Source organism: Callithrix jacchus, chromosome 20, assembly GCF_049354715.1.
Source record: "Callithrix jacchus isolate 240 chromosome 20, calJac240_pri, whole genome shotgun sequence".
Classification (NCBI taxonomy): Eukaryota; Metazoa; Chordata; class Mammalia; order Primates; family Cebidae; genus Callithrix; species Callithrix jacchus.
Genome location: NC_133521.1, coordinates 16,367,666 through 16,383,798, shown reverse-complemented (window position 1 = coordinate 16,383,798; position 16,133 = coordinate 16,367,666). Strand labels below are relative to the sequence as shown.

General features: G+C 52.5%; 3 protein-coding genes across 66 annotated transcripts in view; 1 reads left to right on the top strand and 2 right to left on the bottom strand.

The window, feature by feature from the left end:
- CNOT1 (CCR4-NOT transcription complex subunit 1) overlaps positions 1 to 1,952 on the top strand; it is a 91,671-nt gene extending 89,719 nt beyond the window's left edge. For all 33 annotated transcript variants that reach the window (XM_078358367.1, XM_078358360.1, XM_078358363.1 and 30 more), the window contains 2 exons: positions 572 to 706; positions 866 to 1,952. In XM_078358367.1, coding sequence (XP_078214493.1) covers positions 572 to 706; positions 866 to 944 — 214 coding nt within the window. In that variant the 3' untranslated portion in view covers positions 945 to 1,952. The remainder of the gene's footprint in view (positions 1 to 571; positions 707 to 865) is intronic.
- Positions 1,953 to 2,752: 800 nt separating this feature from the next.
- Positions 2,753 to 6,818, bottom strand: SETD6 (SET domain containing 6, protein lysine methyltransferase). Of its 5 annotated transcripts, XR_013530514.1 has the most exons (10): positions 6,247 to 6,818; positions 5,932 to 6,107; positions 5,708 to 5,852; positions 5,487 to 5,628; positions 5,144 to 5,338; positions 4,888 to 5,008; positions 4,225 to 4,357; positions 3,636 to 3,816; positions 3,337 to 3,479; positions 2,753 to 3,161 (listed from the first exon to the last, which is right to left on the bottom strand). XR_013530514.1 is itself a non-coding variant. In XM_017966811.4 (9 exons), the coding sequence occupies exons 1-9, from the start codon at positions 6,431 to 6,433 to the stop codon at positions 2,856 to 2,858; spliced, it is 1,596 nt and encodes a 531-aa protein (XP_017822300.1). In that variant the 5' UTR covers positions 6,434 to 6,818; the 3' UTR covers positions 2,753 to 2,855. The 5 variants fall into 5 exon arrangements, 4 of the variants coding, with proteins under 4 accessions (XP_017822300.1, XP_078214495.1, XP_035137629.1 ...); XM_017966811.4 differs by lacking the exon at positions 4,225 to 4,357; XM_078358369.1 differs by lacking the exon at positions 4,225 to 4,357 and having other exon boundaries at positions 5,932 to 6,021; positions 6,247 to 6,332.
- A 1,156-nt stretch (positions 6,819 to 7,974) lies between these two features.
- The window catches only part of NDRG4 (NDRG family member 4), a 49,514-nt gene continuing 41,355 nt past the window's right edge, over positions 7,975 to 16,133 (bottom strand). For 10 of the 28 annotated variants that reach the window (XM_035281754.3, XM_035281764.3, XM_054248470.2 and 7 more), the window contains 10 exons: positions 15,954 to 16,014; positions 14,968 to 15,054; positions 14,828 to 14,884; positions 14,412 to 14,515; positions 13,582 to 13,638; positions 13,447 to 13,498; positions 12,319 to 12,366; positions 12,140 to 12,175; positions 11,976 to 12,027; positions 7,975 to 9,997 (listed from right to left, as the gene is read on the bottom strand). In XM_035281754.3, coding sequence (XP_035137645.1) covers positions 9,843 to 9,997; positions 11,976 to 12,027; positions 12,140 to 12,175; positions 12,319 to 12,366; positions 13,447 to 13,498; positions 13,582 to 13,638; positions 14,412 to 14,515; positions 14,828 to 14,884; positions 14,968 to 15,054; positions 15,954 to 16,014 — 709 coding nt within the window. In that variant the 3' untranslated portion in view covers positions 7,975 to 9,842. Of the gene's footprint in view, positions 9,998 to 10,735; positions 10,844 to 11,975; positions 12,028 to 12,139; positions 12,176 to 12,318; positions 12,367 to 13,446; positions 13,499 to 13,581; positions 13,639 to 14,411; positions 14,516 to 14,827; positions 14,885 to 14,967; positions 15,055 to 15,953; positions 16,015 to 16,133 lie in introns of all 28 variants that reach the window. The other 18 variants (XM_035281747.3, XM_035281753.3, XM_054248467.2 and 15 more) reach the window with 2 other exon arrangements.

Here is a 16,133-nt window from a genome sequence, read left to right as displayed (position 1 = left end):
GAGTGCAGTGGCACAATCTCAGTTCCCCACAACCTTCACCTACTTGGGGTTCAAGAGGTTCTCCTGCCTCAGCCTGACTGCTGGCATTACAGGCATAAACCACCATGCCTAATTTTTGTATTTTTAATAAGATGGCATTTCAAACTCCTGACCTCAGGTGATCCACCCAGCTTTGCCTCCCAAAATGCTGGGATTACAGGCATGAGCTACTGTACCGGGCCTGGGAGCTCATTCTTGAAGTTACTACTTTTTGTACTATGTGTGCCATGTCCTCTGGGCTTTATGTGGCTTCCTCTCCCTGTCACCCCTTATTCTGAACAGCTGTGAGATACATGCTGTTATCTGCACTTTACATTAATACGTGGTCTTCTAGGGCTAAGAACAGGGTTTCAAACCCAGTTATTCCAACCCATGCTATCTGGAGTGTACTGACTAAAGGTCTTTACCAAAGGTTGAAACTTTGGCATGTGGTTCAATAATCAGGGAGAAGTTAGAAAAAAAAAAGGTAATGGAAGAATAATCATGAATTTGTGTGCTTCTCTGTATTAACTAGCTCTTTCTCCCTTTTCAGAGTTCTCTTGGAACGGTTGATTGTAAATAGGCCACATCCTTGGGGTCTTCTTATTACCTTCATTGAGCTGATTAAAAACCCAGCGTTTAAGTTCTGGAACCATGAATTTGTACACTGTGCCCCAGAAATAGAAAAGTGAGTTAAAAGTAATTTTTAATTGTCTAGTAATGACAAGAGAATGAAAACCATTTGTCTCTAGGTTGGGTCAGTGATTAGTAGCTAAAGCAAATGCGATGCAAGGTATTGCTAAGCCTACTCTTTAATCACAAATTTGTAACTGTCTTTGACCTTCAGGTTATTCCAGTCGGTCGCACAGTGCTGCATGGGACAGAAGCAGGCCCAGCAAGTAATGGAAGGGACAGGTGCCAGTTAGATGAAACTGCATCTCTGTTGTATGTGTCACTCTAGCGGTCTCACTGCACCGAGTTCATAAACTGACTGAAGAATCCTTTCAGCTCTCCCTGACTTTCCCAGCCGTTTGGTTTGCGGGTATCTGCCCCAACTACTGTTGGGATCAGCCTCCTGTCTTATGTGGGCACGTTCCAAAGTTTAAATGCATTTTTTTTGACTCTTGGCCAAAATTTAGAAGATGCTGTGAATATCATTTTGAACTTGTGTAAATATATGAAAGAGAAAACCTTTGTCTGGAACTTCTTGAGTTTGTGCAAGCTGTGTCCAAGGCAAGTAAGTACATAAACTGGTACCTTGTAATAAAGAGGCAGCTGATGCCATGCACTTGTCTGAGGGCATAGCTTCATGTCGTCTGACATTCCTGGTGTCCCAAAGAATAGCAAAAAGCCAGTTTGAATATTATGTAACTTATTTTTTTAATGTGGACAGGGGACCCTGAAAAATCACTAAGTTATTAAAAATGTGGACGTGCTAGAATTTGCTATGTCTGGGAAGGGCTCACTAGTGGAATCCCTTGCGTTTTGTCTCTACCCAAACCCATTCTAAAGGTGACTGCATTGGTACCATTTTATTTCTTTTGGGGAATATATACCTCAGCCACGTGAGATGGGGGTCAGCTTTTTTATCTAAAGGGAAACCAGACCAGGCTTAAATCCCACTCCCTACCCTCACCCCTACCCCCGACATCCCTCTCCTGAAACCTTTATAAACTGTGGGAATACAGGAAAGGGAACCAAATCTCATGAACTGCCCTCCCCATTACTCCACTGAATGAATGGCCATACAGGCTAAGCTGAATACTGACAAAGATGAAAGGACCAATACAGCTTTTTTTTTTTTTTTTTAAATAAGGATTTTGAATGTTTTGCTAATGTATTGGTCCCTGTGTTGTATTTTGTAGCCTTTCGTGGGCTTCAGCTCCCTGTATGTGTATGCATACTGTAGCCAACCATTAAAGTCATGACACACATGTGAGTCCACTGTGCCTTTCTCAGTAGTAGCAGCAGCCAGTGCTGATGGTGAGGAGGAAGAGTGGACGGTTCAGCCTTGCAGAGCTTGGGGCCATTGGGAACCACCAACTTCCTGCTGAATATAGGTCATTCCCACTACTAAACTGGCATGCTTAAGAAAGGAAATTGTATTTTATTTCCTATTTCAACACTGGAAAATTGCTGGAGCAGGTTTCTCTGGTTAAACCAAATTTAAAATGCCCAGTTTTCTTTAATATCTTTACCCTTAGGTATTTTGGTATCTTTTTAGAGAAAATGAGTAGATATGTATTTTAAAACTTAACCCAAACTGGACTTACCTTTCATGACTGTCAAGTTTTACCGCCAGAGAGGACAAAAGATTCAAAATTAAATAAGTAAAGTCCTCCTTGAGTGATGTCTTAGGGTTTATTTCCTGAGGGGTGGTTTGTGCCATCTAGGGTGAACTTCAGGTAAGCGATCATTGAGTGCCAGTTACACTGCTTATTAAATCCTGAGTGTCTTTTAAAGGTTAAGTGACTTCCTCCAACTAGACTTAGATTTAAAAATAGGGTCTACCTCCAAAGTCTGTCCATATATATATATATATATATATATATATATATTAAATGCTCTGGAACACAACAAGACCTATTACCACCATATTTCCACTGGCTTTGGTTAAAACTAACCAAATAGTTGTAACATGTGTTAAGTAACAATTAGCAGTGATTGCCAAGTCCGCTGTTCTCAATCCTTAAACACATCCACCCTTACCTCAAGTTTATCCTGGTACACCACCTTTGCCTCTTTCCCTTTTGGTGTTTAATAAGATCCAGATTTTCCTCTTTTTCAAACATCAGTGAGTATTAAAGTTCTTATTCCATCAGGGAACAGGGAAGCCTCTAATTTGTCAGTTCTAACAACTGATGTAAGATCATCTTCTGACCATAGCGAACCTGTAGGGCTTGCTGTTCCCTCCAGCTGAGTTTAGCATAGACCTCCTTATTGCTGAGTACATCTTTGTCAGTTTTTAAGTCTGTGGCATAGGTTTGCAGGGTCAACAGAATGCTGTTTCGAAGCAGTTGTCTCCACGATGCTTTGAGCTTGGGAATGTTTGTGACTGTCAGGCTGCCCTCTTCCCTTTTATCATCTCCCCCTCCATCCTGGTCTTTAAACTCTCTGAACTCTTCAGCAGGCATGCACAGTACCTAGAAGCAACCACAGAGCCCTTTAATTAGAATGCACTACTTGCATACTTCTGAAATGATTCAGGAGACTAAACTCATCTTAGTATTTATTAAAAAATCTCACATTTCCTCTATCTTCTAGCTATTTTGCTTTAAATACTCAAATCAGCATTAAATGCCATCTTCAGCCTTTTACCTTTAGTGTGGTGGTCAGCTCCTCTTCAGTCAGCACCTCCTCCCTCCCTATCACAAAAGCTCCCTCTTCCCCTACCATCTCCAGTTTGCATAGGAAATCCCAGCGCTCATACAGTAGGAGCCTTTCAGCTTCAGTTTTTGTTCCTGTAGATGAAACAGCAATGTGAAAGTCTTAGTACACCTAAGGGCTCTTATCTTTACCGCCTAGTCCACAAAGTCAGCTGCTCTTTGGCAAAGCTATTTAACCGAGGCATGGGTACAGATACCGCCATCAGTGTCAAAGGTTAATGATACACTCACCCTGTAATGCTGCCTCACGAACTATCACCATCTGAATGTCAGCTGTGTCATCTGTGTTGTCAGGATATGGTTCAACAAAACCATACATATGAATCAGTTGCCAGTTAGCCATTTGCCCATAAGTGTTGAAAATCTCATGGCCTTTAGGAATGGGCTGAGTGGCTACCATCCGAAGACAATCCTGAGGTGAAAGGGAGAAGCTGGGGGCATGCCTTTCACAGGCCGGCCCCATAAAGATTACTTCCTTTTAAGAGCCTTCAGCCTGGTGTAGTTCAGCCATGGGAGTGATGCTGTTAACTACCAAAGTTCTACCTTTATTTCCTGTTAGACCCTGAACTGTGAAACAAAAAGGGTTAGGCTCACTTTAAAAGGCCAGCTTCATGTTTAACTGGGTGGATTTCTGCAGTCATCTTCAACTCTAAAAATGAAATTTCTGGCTGGGCGTGGTGACTCACACCTGTAATTCCAGCCCTTTGGGAGGCTAAGGTGGGCGGATCATTTCAGGAGTTATGACCAGCCTGGCCAACAAGGCAAAACCCTGTCTCCACAGAAAAAATAGAAAAATTTAGCCGGGCTTGGTGGTGGGCACCTGTAATCCCAGCTACTTGAGAAGTTGAGGCATGGAGAATTGCTTGAACCCAAGAGGCAGAAGTTGCAGTGAACAGAGATCGCGTCACCTCACTTCGGCCTGGGCAACACAGCAAGTTGGGGGGATGAAATTTCTGCAGATCAAAGTCGGAAAGGAGAATGAAGGCAAGGATTAAGAAATAACCATACTAATTTTTGATCCTACAAACATGCCATTTTTTCTTGCAACTTTCCATATAGAATAGGACTGGTATAAACAGCTTTATACCAGTTCTAGGATTGTCTTAGACCTCTGGCCTGTGAATATCCTCACCCCTCCAAAACAGAGACACTATCTGTTCCAGGCTGCTATCCACAGAGCCACACAGTCTAGGCTCAATGATATGAGCAGCCAGCAGGGAATGAAACATGGCTATGCAGACCACCAAATCGCTAGCACTAAATAAATGATGGTTACAGTTTATCAGAGGGTTAACCACAACTTAACTTGGAGGACTTTAAAATATTTTGCATTCAAATGATTCTTCAGTAAGATGCATACTAAAGGAGCATACAGGAGGAGCTGATTTCACCACTCATTTTGTAGCACTAATAAGAGAATAGAGCCTAAGTCACAATGGCTTGAATCATGTTCAATCAGTGCACCAGTAAGAACTCCACTCACCGCAGAGTATTCCAGATTGGCATTGTGATTGGCTAAGTGGTTTAGTATGTCTGCAGCGGGCACCATCACGGGGGAGTTGGGCTCCTTTTCATCCTCCTCTTCCTCCAGTGGTTCCTGAAAGCTGCCATTGAGAGAACCTGGTTAAGGCCCTGTCTTGGGTGAGCGACTGGGGGTGGGTTTCACTGTCTTTCCCCTTTTGTCCCTCTATAGACTTCTAAAGGAAAGGATGCCGTTCTCTGAGGCCCCAGTCACTGACCTATAGGCCATTACAAGGGCCACGAGCTGGAGGTAGAGTTCTAGGGAGTGAACCCTGAGGCTGAAGAGATCGGGGTGGGCTTCCATAAAGGGCAGCACAATCGAGTGGTACTCGCTACGGATGCTGTCCAAATCCTTCTCCACGGCTTCAGGTACGCCTGTGCCCTGCAGCAGGCGCCGGCGCTCCTCCTCTGGCCTGCAGGGACACCCATACCTAGGTTTTCCCTTCATCCCTCCACGCACTTTACTGGGTAGGACTGGTGCTGCGGGGGGTTGGGGGGAGAACTCTGTCCCTGCAGCAGGCTACGGTGCAGACGCTCCCCAACCCTTCCCAAGGCTCTCACCAGAACATAGGGTGCTTCAAGTGGCCCAGCTCGGGCCAGAGCGCAAAGTACGGCCTCCAGTGTGAGGCCGGGGCCTGCAGCTCGTGCAGCAGCGCCAGCAGCAGTGGCACCCAGCCCGACTGGCTCTGCAGTGCGCCTCGCTCTGAGGGAGACACAGGAGTGAGCGTCCCGGCGCAGCCTCTCAGACCCGCCCCAGCGCCCTCGCCCGCCACCGTGTTCACCTCGCTCCAACAGGCCGCCGATAGAGCAGGTGTACTGCGACAGGATCGCGGCACGCGGCACCACGAACAGCAGCTCTCCGGCCTGCACGCTCTCCCGGGCCACCATGCCATAGCCGGCCACCGTGCCCTGCCGGCTGACCTCCACCTGGGCAGGAGGAGGGCTGGTCAGGGCAGCCCGCGCTCCACCGCGGGTCCTCCGCCCGCCCGCCCGCTCGCTCGCTCACCTTGGGGCTCAACTCCAGTCCCACCCGCCGGCACCAACTCAAGAAGCCGGCCACAGGATCCTGGTCGCCGCAAGCTATGGGCTCTGCCATCTGAGATAAGTGCGCGCAGTGACCAGGCCCGACCGCCGAAGGCCCGCTGAGAACTAGAGGAGACCGCGGCGCGTGCGCAGAACGGGCTTTGGTGGGAAGAGGTGACAAATGGAGAGGGGCGCGAAACCCGCAGGAGGGAGCAGAGAGGGGGCACGCGGACTGCCCTGCGGGCAGAGAAGGGGTGAGGCACGGAGGAGAAGGCTGGAACCTGCGCCCACCACTCACCCGTGGGCGCTTCGCCTGGGTCGCCATGGTCTGAGCTTGAGCCGCCCCGCGGACCCGTAGGTAGCGCGGTCACTTCCGGCGTCTCTGGCCCCGCCCCGGCGCCGGAACCACGTGGTGCCTGTTTTGGCGTCTGCGCTGTGCACTGGCCCGGGTTAGCGCCAGCTGGAATGGTTCCACCTGAGAACATCTTGAATCCAGGGTCTCTAATAGCACTCGCGCGGTCCGCGTGCAGGAAGGAGTGTCCCGTGCGGCTTGGAGCTTGTTTCTGAGCCAGGTGCAACCCTGGCCTTTGGTCTGTCCAAGAGAGCTGAGGCTTCTTGCTGTCTGGATTGGAATCCGAGGGTCTGGCGGCCCGCGGGTAGTGAGCGCACGCATCTGGGGGGCCAGCGGCCTCCTGATCTCGACCCCTCGTTACCGATGGCCATCAAACCGTTTTACTGGTATTTGTTGGCAGAGCAGTTTTCGTGTGTGGATCCCCTCTGCCCTTATTTGCCAGTACATCCTCGTTTTTAATCTGCTGCATAGCACGTGGTGGGTTTTATTTGCTAAAGTAGTAGGGACTCAGTATCTACCTATTGGGTAAAGAATGAATTGAATAAAACAAATGGTGGTTAAACGTGGGGAAGTAGCATGCTGTTAATTTAAGAAAACGAGCCTGTGAATATTGAGGTTACAGGAATGGGCTTTGAAGCCAAGCAATGCCGGAGTCAGTCTGGTCTGTTAAGACAGATCCTTTTTTCTGAAGCTCAGTTGTCCTCACTTGCGAAACGACGATAATACCTACCCTGTAGGATTAACGTACGATTGGTATGTTGACCAAAGAAAAAAATTAACCTTTTAAAGAATTAAAGTTCGTTTTATTTAGGAGCCTTATTGAGGACTATAGACTGAGGCCTGTAGCCCAGAAGTAATCTTGCTCCATCACGGTATTTCAGTTGAGGTTATATACAGGTGAAGATTTAGTATGTGTAAAATCGTTATCAAAGTTTAGAGATAAGTATATCTGGTTATAGATTGCAGAAGTATAATCAGTAACCCTGCCAGACATGAGCTTATGTGTAGGAGAAGGCAAAGACCAGAGTTGATTATCTTTGAAGGAATGCAGTGACTCAGGCAAGAGATTTGGAGGGTAGGTGTGTTTTGTTTTGTCTTTAAGGCATATTTTTGTGGAGAGCTGTATTTTTTTTTTTTTTTTTTTTTTTGAGAGAGTCTTGCTCTGTTGCCCAGGCAGGAGTGCAGTGGCACCATCTCCGTTAACCACCTCCACCTCCTGGGTTCAAGCGATTCTCCTGCCTCAGCCTCCCAAATAGCTGGGATTACAGGCATGCACCACCATACCCAGCTAATTTTTGTATTTTTAGTAGAGATGGATTTCATTGTGTTGCCCAGGCTGTCTTGAACTCCTGGCCTCAAGTGATTCGCCTGCCTCAGCTTCCTAAAGTGCTGAGATTACAGGCCTGAGCCTCTGAGCTACACCTGGCCGAGAACTGTATTTTGTCACTGTTGGGTTTAAGCTGAAATGAGCACATAAGGCTTTTAATGTTTGTCATACTCTCCTCTCACTGATAAAATAATGTACGTGACTTGTACAGGAAGTACAAAGATGGGTGGAGACCATCCTCTCCTAGCACCCTCATCCCAAAACTGAAGCAGCACCAGCAGCCCCTGCCTAAACATTCTGTCTCTCCAAAAGCTTCCCACGGTGGGCATGGCATCACCACACTGGAATTCTTCTTAGGTTCTTTATTAGTTTTTCAGCACAGTTAACTCTTTCTACGTTGACTAGAGTTTTGTTTTACATTTTGTCATCTCATGACAGCAGCCACCAGAACACACAAATAGGCTCTTCACTTTGTGCAGAGAAGAAAATAAACATTAAAAGTTCACCTTGACCAAGGACAGACTCCGAAGGAACACCACACATGGGAGGACCCAATGCGCGCGCGCGCACACACACACACACACACACACACACACACTGTATAGAATATTTATAGATATCTCATCTGAAAACACAGCAAAAAAAACAAAATCCAAGATTTGCAGTGCTATCTACAGTAAGAGGGATTAATTCTACCAGCTTTCAAACAGTCACATTCAGTATTCAGAGGAAGCACGTGAAGGGGTAGAAATGGGGAGAAACTAACACATCACCGAGCTCGACATGGCTTCAGATTATAGAAGGGGGTGATGTGTGCAGAGGAAATATGCATCTAGGTGTCCTCTCCGCCTCAGAACACCTGCCACAACCCTCCCCGCTTCTCAGCCCTTCATTTTTTCATCGCTCTCTCCCCTCTTCTGTTTTGGGGTTTGTGACCATTGATTTAGGGTCCGAGACAAATGGCTCTGGTTTCTGGGCAGCAAGATTCTATGGGGTAAGGTGGGTGGATGGAAAGCATATGGCACAGTCCTGGGCTTCAGGTGGAAGGAGGGGGCTAGGGTGTGGGGAAGCCTTTCTACTCTACCTGGCCCGTGTTCAATGTCCAGAACCTTCAACCCCCAGCAAGCCCCAGCTGAGGAAACTATGCGGAGGTGGGACTGTGGAAGCTTTGCTGCCTTGGGCCAGTTGACCAAATAAACTCTCTCTTCCTTAATGATGCTTACAGGACACGCTAGCGCAGCCTGGCCAGAGCTCTGCCTGAAACACCACACTGCTACTGATGGCATTGCCCTCTGGGGAACCTGGGGGCAAAAAAGGGTCTCCAGGAACTCAGCTACCCCTGCCTCTGGCCACCTGTGGGCTCCCCAAGGCAGTCGCCATGAAGTTCTCAGGGGTACACACACCACACATAGGCTCTCTCCTCCTCTCTCACCCCATCAGGTCACTGTGGGGACAGAGGACCAGGTGACTTCTGCCTCAGGGAGGCCTTGGCTCAGAAATGGGACAGGGCCAGGAGGCGGCAGAGTGTGGGCTGTTAGGGACAGTCTGTGGGGTTCCTGCCCTCACAGTTCTCCATGTTCTGTCTTCCTTGGGCAGAGAAACCCCCTGACATCTCTGCCTGCCTGGCCCTACAGCACCAGCTGGCCCAGAGAGCACCAGGAAAGTGGCTGCCTGGTCCGAGCGCCCCCTTGTGGCTATTGTCCAGATGATTGTCACATGTGCTATGAGACAGAAACAGGTGTGCTTGGTGGAAGGCGGGGGAAGGGGCCTCCCAGGGCTCCCACGCCAGTGCCTGAGCTGGCCCCCCAGCCCCTGTGGGCCAAGCACCCACCCTCTCAAAGTCTCTGCCATCTGTAAACCTGCCTGCCCAAGGGCTCACCCAGGAATGGCCTGGATCCGTAGCAATCTCCCTCCCTGTGGCCCTGCCCTCCTGTGCCTGAGCTGCAGGGAGTGGGATGAGAGGGGTCAAATTGGCCAAGTTACCATGGAGAGTGAGATAGGGTGGGGAAGAGTGAGCCCCTCAAAACATCTGGAGTCTGTTCCGCCACAGCATCTAACATAGATCCCCTTATTTTTTTTTCCAAACAGAAGTAACCCCATTTCCTCCCCTTTGCCCTCACAAAAATAAACTAAAGGGAACATGAGCCGGCGCAAGGATGGCAGTGGGACCTCGAGGCGGGCGGACAGTTGGGTGTCGTCAGCTGGACTGAGGGCTTCAACAGGACACCTCCATGGTGTGGTTGACCTGGCCCAGCCCCTCGCTGCTCTCTGAGTGGGTGCAGGCCTGTGGGCGGCTGCCATCCACCGAGCTGGCACTGGTGAGGGACGCGGTGCGGGAGCGTGCCAGGCGGGTCATGCTGGCCGAGGGCACTGTGGACAGAGACAGGATGGGTGTGAGGACCAGCGGGCAGGGCCAGGCACCTCCGGTGGGAAAAGTAGGCTGCAAGCAAAGCGGCTAGCGAACCATTCCTCTAAGGCACAGAGGGCCTCTCCCGAGCCAAGAGGCTGGCGGCAGCTGTCAGGCCAGGGGCATGCAGGGCCGGCGACAGTGAGTGGGCCGAGGGGCTGCGGGCAGCAGGGCCCTCTCAGCGGCTGACCAGGTGCCGCGAGCTGGTGCAGGGAGGTGCTGGGTTTCCAGCTGTGCCTCCCTCAAGAGGATGTGGTGGAGAAGTAGGACTGCTTCAATAAAGGAGGACACAGAGGGTGGCCTCACACTGCCCTCAATTCAGACTCTGCCCTTATTCTTCGGACTTTCCCAAGCAAGGCTTGCAGGAAGCCAACTCTATCCTCCTGAACGCTCCCGGCCACCTCTGTGGCTCAGGCCCAGGCCTGGGCTCTACCTCTGAGGAGGGTCTGTTTCCAATCCCCAGACTTCTGGAAGCCACGAAACTCATGACAACCTAGAAGCAAGACTGCTCTGCAACCCAGCTGATCTACAGGCCCAGGTCTGCAGAAGAGCAAGAATCTGTGGGGTTTCTGAGTTGAACAGGACACGAGAAGGTTCTAAACCACAGCAAGATACAGCCTGGCTGCAGCACTGCGAGGAGGAAGGAGCAGGGAGCGGGAGGCTGGGCATCCATGCATCAGGGGAAAGGGCCGTGGGGCTACCTGCTCCTCCACTCAGCCTTCGGTCCTTCAAGTACGCAACTAAGAGAGAAGACAGAGCCGGAGAGGGGTGCAGGGGTGGGGGAGACACAACATGGTGAAGACCATGGACTGCCGAGGCAAGGGCGTTGAGATGACCCAGAGAGACGGGACAAGGGATAGGCACAGAGAGGCTAGGGGCAGGGTCACAGGCTCTGGAAGCCCACTCCTGCCCACCCACTCAGCAGTGGCTCCCCAGAAAGATCTCTGGCTCAAGGGAGCACTGACAGCAGGTGGGGTGCTTATCCTCTCACCATTCTGCTGGGCCTCAGTCTCCTGCATACAGAATGGGGGAGGCCTGCCCCCTCTGCACGCCTCTCAACTCAGGGCTGCCTGGTGGAGTTTCTCCCCAGGCCGACGAGAACGCATCTCAGCTCCTGACAAGCTTCCTCCGACCACCCCGCAAATGCTTGCTGTGCCCCAATCCCAGCCTCTGCGGAGCCTTCCTGTGGGCCCCAGGGCTCTGCCCTGCTCCAAAGAGCATTCTATTCCTGGGTGTCCTCGCCAGCCTTCCCACAGGCCACCCTCCTGTTTGTTTGCCCTGGAGATAGCAGCTCCAGAGGCTGACGTCTGGAGGGGAACAAAAAACAAACTGAAGAGAGGAAGTTTGCTTCCTGGCAGTGGGGGAGCTGGAGGAACAGTTATGTCTTGGAGGGAAGGGGGAGGTCAACACAACGTACGTGGATGCATGCATGCGTGTGTGTGTGTTGCTTTCAGCTCTCTGAATGCCCAGGCCCCCGGCACCAAGCCCACTCCTGTGATACCCCTGGGTGCATCCACCAGTTGTTTCAAAGGGCCTTCTCAGGTGCCGTAGGCCCAGCTCTGACCCCAAGCCCTGGGGTGGGTGAGGGGGGTGTGCTTCACCCCTAGACAGGCTTCCCTGGCAGGACCTGGCCCCAGGCCCTAGACCCCCAGCATGGAGAGAAGAGCCCCTTCCCCAGTAGGCCCAGCACTGCCATCAGAAGAGTGCCCCAAGTCCTCCCTGAGGGCAAAGGGGAGCTGGGCACAGCCTAGGATGCCCAACTTGCAACTCAGGTGGCATCGGTGTGGCCCAGCATCCAGGGCCCAGATCACACAAAGCTCCTATGCCTGTGGGCTCCCTGGTACCACCTGACACCATGTGCCAGCCCTGCAAACAGGACCCTCCATCCCAGCACTGCCTGCCTGCCTGTCTCTAGGTGGGGTGGGGTGGAAATGTACTCACTGTAGCCCATGCCTTGCAGGAAGTATTTGAAGGCTTCAGTCAGCTTCCCTGGCTGTGGAGGGGAGGACAAGCACATGCTTTTATTGGCTGCCTGGGATTAGCGGGGAGGGTGGAGGCTTCCCCCATCCCCATAGATGTAAGGGCAGGAGGGCCAGAAGTCTCACCTGTGTGACCTGGGGGAGCCCCCCGGAGTCCGCCATCTGCAAGGGAGACAGTGGGGTGACCTGAGCAGGGCCCTCACTCCAGGACAAGCTCCCACCTGGCTGGGACCCCAGGCAAGCCCCTCCCTGAGGTTGGCCCCATGCTAGGGAAGCTGGCCCAGGGCTGGGGAAGAAGGCCTCACCTTCAGGAAGGTTGTGGTGGTTGGGTCCAGTTTGGAATTGCACTCCACCTGGGGACAAGGAGCCAGCTTCAGCAACAGCCCCTGCCCCTGCACACCCCCATGGCCAAGGCAGGTTTGATGCCCCAAGCTGGGGAGGAGAGGGGGGAAGAGAGGCAGAGGGAGACCCAGCACCTGTGAGACTGCTCCTCCCAGGCTTTCTTCTCCCAGGGCTCCCCAAGTTCTTGAAGACCAGTTTAGCAGCCCCCTGAAGGGCCTGGGACCCTTGGAGCCCACTCACAACTGCTGGGAGTGGGAGTCAGGCAAGGGTTGGGCTGGCCCAGGAAAGCCCGGGGCCCTCGGCAGTGAGGTGAGGGGTGCTGAGGGTCTGAGGGAGACTGGGTGGAGGGGGCTGGCACATCCCACCCCCGCTTTTCCAGGCCTTCCCGGTGAGCATGGGAAAGCCTGGTATTTTCTGGACTCAAGGGCTGCTCTGGGCACTTCTGGACCCTGCAGCTTCCCAGCAGCTCTGTGCTGATGGGGCACCCTAGCCCAGCCCTCCTGCTCTCAGAGTTCCAGCAGGAGAGGTGACACAGAGCTCTCAAACATTACAGGCGCAGGTGATGGGGAAAGGGGGACCGAGCCGCTGTAGGCATTTGTGATTTACAATGACTTGATCACATTTTAGAAAAAAGATCATAGGTCCTGGGACTGAGGTGGGTAGGGACCAGGTTGGGGCTGCACTGCTAGGGAGGTAAGAGGGGGCCTTCAAGTGGCCCAGCCCTGGCCCTGGCTCTCCCCATTTCCAGGTCTCCCCCACCAGAAGGATGGGAGCTATGCCAGATGTGATTTGTGGCAAGACTGTGGGAAAGTGGAGAAGCCCACCACCCACTGCCGGCCCCTCCCACCACCCACTGCCGGCCCCTCTCACCATCCACTGCCGGCCCTTGAGGCTCCTCAGGGCTGGGTCAAGAATTGCCCCTACTGGTTCCACCCCAGACTCAGAATGTGTGTGTGTACGCATGCGTACCTGGTTCTACCCGTGACTCAGATCTTCAGGTGTGTGGTGTGTGTGTACACATGCGTACCTGGTTCCAGTGAGCCCCTCACCCCTACCCCCCACCCTCAGTGAGGCCACTGCCCCTCACTCACCACCCCATCCTCAGCGGGTGCGTTATCCCCGACCACCAGCATCACGGGGCAGCTGCAAATACAGAGGAAAAGGGCTGTCTGGCTGGGTCATGGGGGCAAAGACCGGGAGAGGCCAGAGGGCCAGGGGGCACTCACCGGAGCGTCTTGGCATTGGGTACCGTTCCAGGCCGGTTGATGTCCAGGTCTCTGCGGCTGTGGGGGAGGGGCAGAGGCAGAGGTGGGCACCCCAGGACAAGATGTTGGTCATCCCAAGCCCAACACTGCGATTGGTGAAGCAGGGAGGCGTGGACCTGCTCTGCATAATGGACCAGGGGCTCCCCTAGGCATGGGTTCTTGGACTCTCCAAGGCATACCAGGTGGGCTCTTTGCTTTCCATGCCCCTTGGAGCCATGGGAACCGCCACCTGTGCTGTGGGAGTTTCTGCTACTGGCCTGTCTCCTGAGCCATATGGGATGGCAGGCCCTGGGTCTCTTTATTCTCTATTGTTTTCCTAGCACCATGCACACAGCAGGTACTTAATATTTGTAGAAGAATGAGGAGGAGGACAGGTGAGTGAGGGGGCCTGGCCACCCCCATGCAGGGCAGGGCAGCCCCCAAAGAGGCTCCCGGGACATAGCTTGCAAACTACAGGCTCATCCGACCTCTCCCCCGATTTGCAGATGTCAACATCAAGGCTGGGTAACTGGAGTCGGGGATGTCACTGACACCCCCAATACTCCCACCCAGGAAGGCCCCAGGAGAGGAGGAAAAGTGGAAGAGCCCAAGGCAGGGAGTCTGAAGCCCTGCTCGATTCTGCCCCTCACAAAGCATGACCTTGTGCAGAAAAAGACTTCCTTTGATGCCCAATACCCTGCTCATCTACAAACTGGGGTAAGGGTGCTGCCTGCCTGCCTCCCTCAGCGGGCAGTGTTTGAGGGCCTCCGCCGGGGTGTACTGGGTCTCAGGGCTGCTGTCCCCACCCGCACCTGTTGTACATATTCCAGAAGAGCTGCAGGTTGGCCTGGTTCACCACGTTCCCAATCTGCTGCCGGTAGCTCTGCACCAACTCTGTGTTGTTCACCAGCTCCTCCTAGGCCCAGGGGGGTGGGTGGGGCCGTGCAGAGGGGCAGATAGAGGGATGCAGGCTCAGAGGGGGCCAGCAGATGTCACTGCCAGAGTGGCCCTTGCCCCATCCCAGCAGGGCAGGGGAGAGAGGGTGTGGGCAGGTAGGAGGTGGGGCCTTGGGAGCAGATGTGTCTCTTTCAGATGCTGCAGCATCATGGAGCTGCAATCTGGACTGAGCCAGGGCAGATGCCAAATACACCTGTCTGCCTCCTCTTGCTGGGCTGGGAGGGGCAAATCCCAGGGTGCCCCAAATCTGCAGAGGCCCCCACCCCCTCACCTGACTGAAGAGGTGAGAGAGCACCGTGTCAGGTAAAGTGCTGGTCAGGCCGGAGAGCTGCAGGGAGCAGGGCGCCAGCATGAGTGCTGCCCCTCACCCCACCCTAGGTGCACCCACCCCACCCCCGGTCACACACCCACCTTGGTGGCAGCCCAGTCTATCCAGCCTTTGCCGTTGGGGTCGATGTTCACCAGCACCAGCCCCTCCACCAGGTCGGGGAAGATGAGCTGCATGAAGAGGGAAGACAGGGCTGGGTGGGCCGGGACAGGTGCAGGCAGCAGAAACGCTCTCTGAAGTCTTTAAGGTGCCATCGATCAGCAGCCGGGTCCGCACATGCACACCCAGGTCCGGATGCCCTTTCCTGTCCTCTGTCACCCCAGCCCTTCACAGTTCCTGGATTTATTTAGAATCTCTATCACTGTTTCCAAATAAAATTTTTTGCTAAAAAAATTATTCATGTTGAAATACCATGGCAATTAGTGAAGGATGATCCTTATTTAGTGGCTAGAAAATTTAGTTGTATAGTTTGTTGCTATTAGAAATTCTGGCTTTGGATAATAGTTTAAGCAAGTTATAGTTTGTAGCCTTTTGAGAAAAATATATGGAGAGAGGAACCTGTTTTTTTTTTTTGAGATAGTTTTGCTCTTGTTGCCCAGGCTGGAGTGCAATGGCACGATCTCGCCTTACTGCAACCTCTGCCTCCCAGGTTCAAGCAATTTTCCTGCCTCAGCCTCCAGAGTAGCTTGGGTTACAGGCATGTGCCACCACGCCCAGCTAATTTTGTTTTTTTTTTTTTTTAGTAGAGACGAGGTTTCTCCATGTTGGTCAGGCTGGTCTTGAACTGCCGACCTCAGGTGATCCGCCTGCCTTGGCCTTCCAAAATGCTGGGATTATAGGCGTGAGCCACCGTGCCTGTCCCTAGGAACCTCTTTTTTTTTTTTTTTTTTTTAAGTTAACTTCTCTGGAGAAAAAAAGAAGAGGTTTCCTACATAAAGAGGTGGTGGAAGGAGGAGGAGGAAGAGCATGGACAGTTCCTCAAGGCTGAAGGGTTCCCCCTACTGCCCACCACCAGGAGATCCCTGCCCTGCCTTGGTGTTTGGGGTAATGGGAGCATGGGGAGACTCACTGCAAACTTGGCCAGCACATAGGCTCCGGCGCCCACTCCGATGCCAATCACGTACTTGAACCTGGTGCAGAGCAGGCTGGTTACTCTAGGGCTAAGGGTGCCATTTCCTATGCTGGTCATCCAGAGCAGGCCCTGTCCACAGCCTGAAGCCCTCAGCTGGAGCCAGGTAGCTCTGCTGTG

Bases quoted from the DNA above. Each gene is read 5' to 3' on its own strand.
- SETD6 (XM_017966811.4), bottom strand. From the start codon at position 6,433: ATGTTCTCAGGTGGAACCATTCCAGCTGGCGCTAACCCGGGCCAGTGC. The intron at 5,853-5,931 runs GTGAGCGAGCGA...CCTCCTGCCCAG, and splicing joins GACTGGAGTTGAGCCCCAAG to GTGGAGGTCAGCCGGCAGGG. The intron at 5,009-5,143 runs GTCAGTGACTGG...TCTCAATGGCAG, and splicing joins GCCCTTGTAATGGCCTATAG to CTTTCAGGAACCACTGGAGG.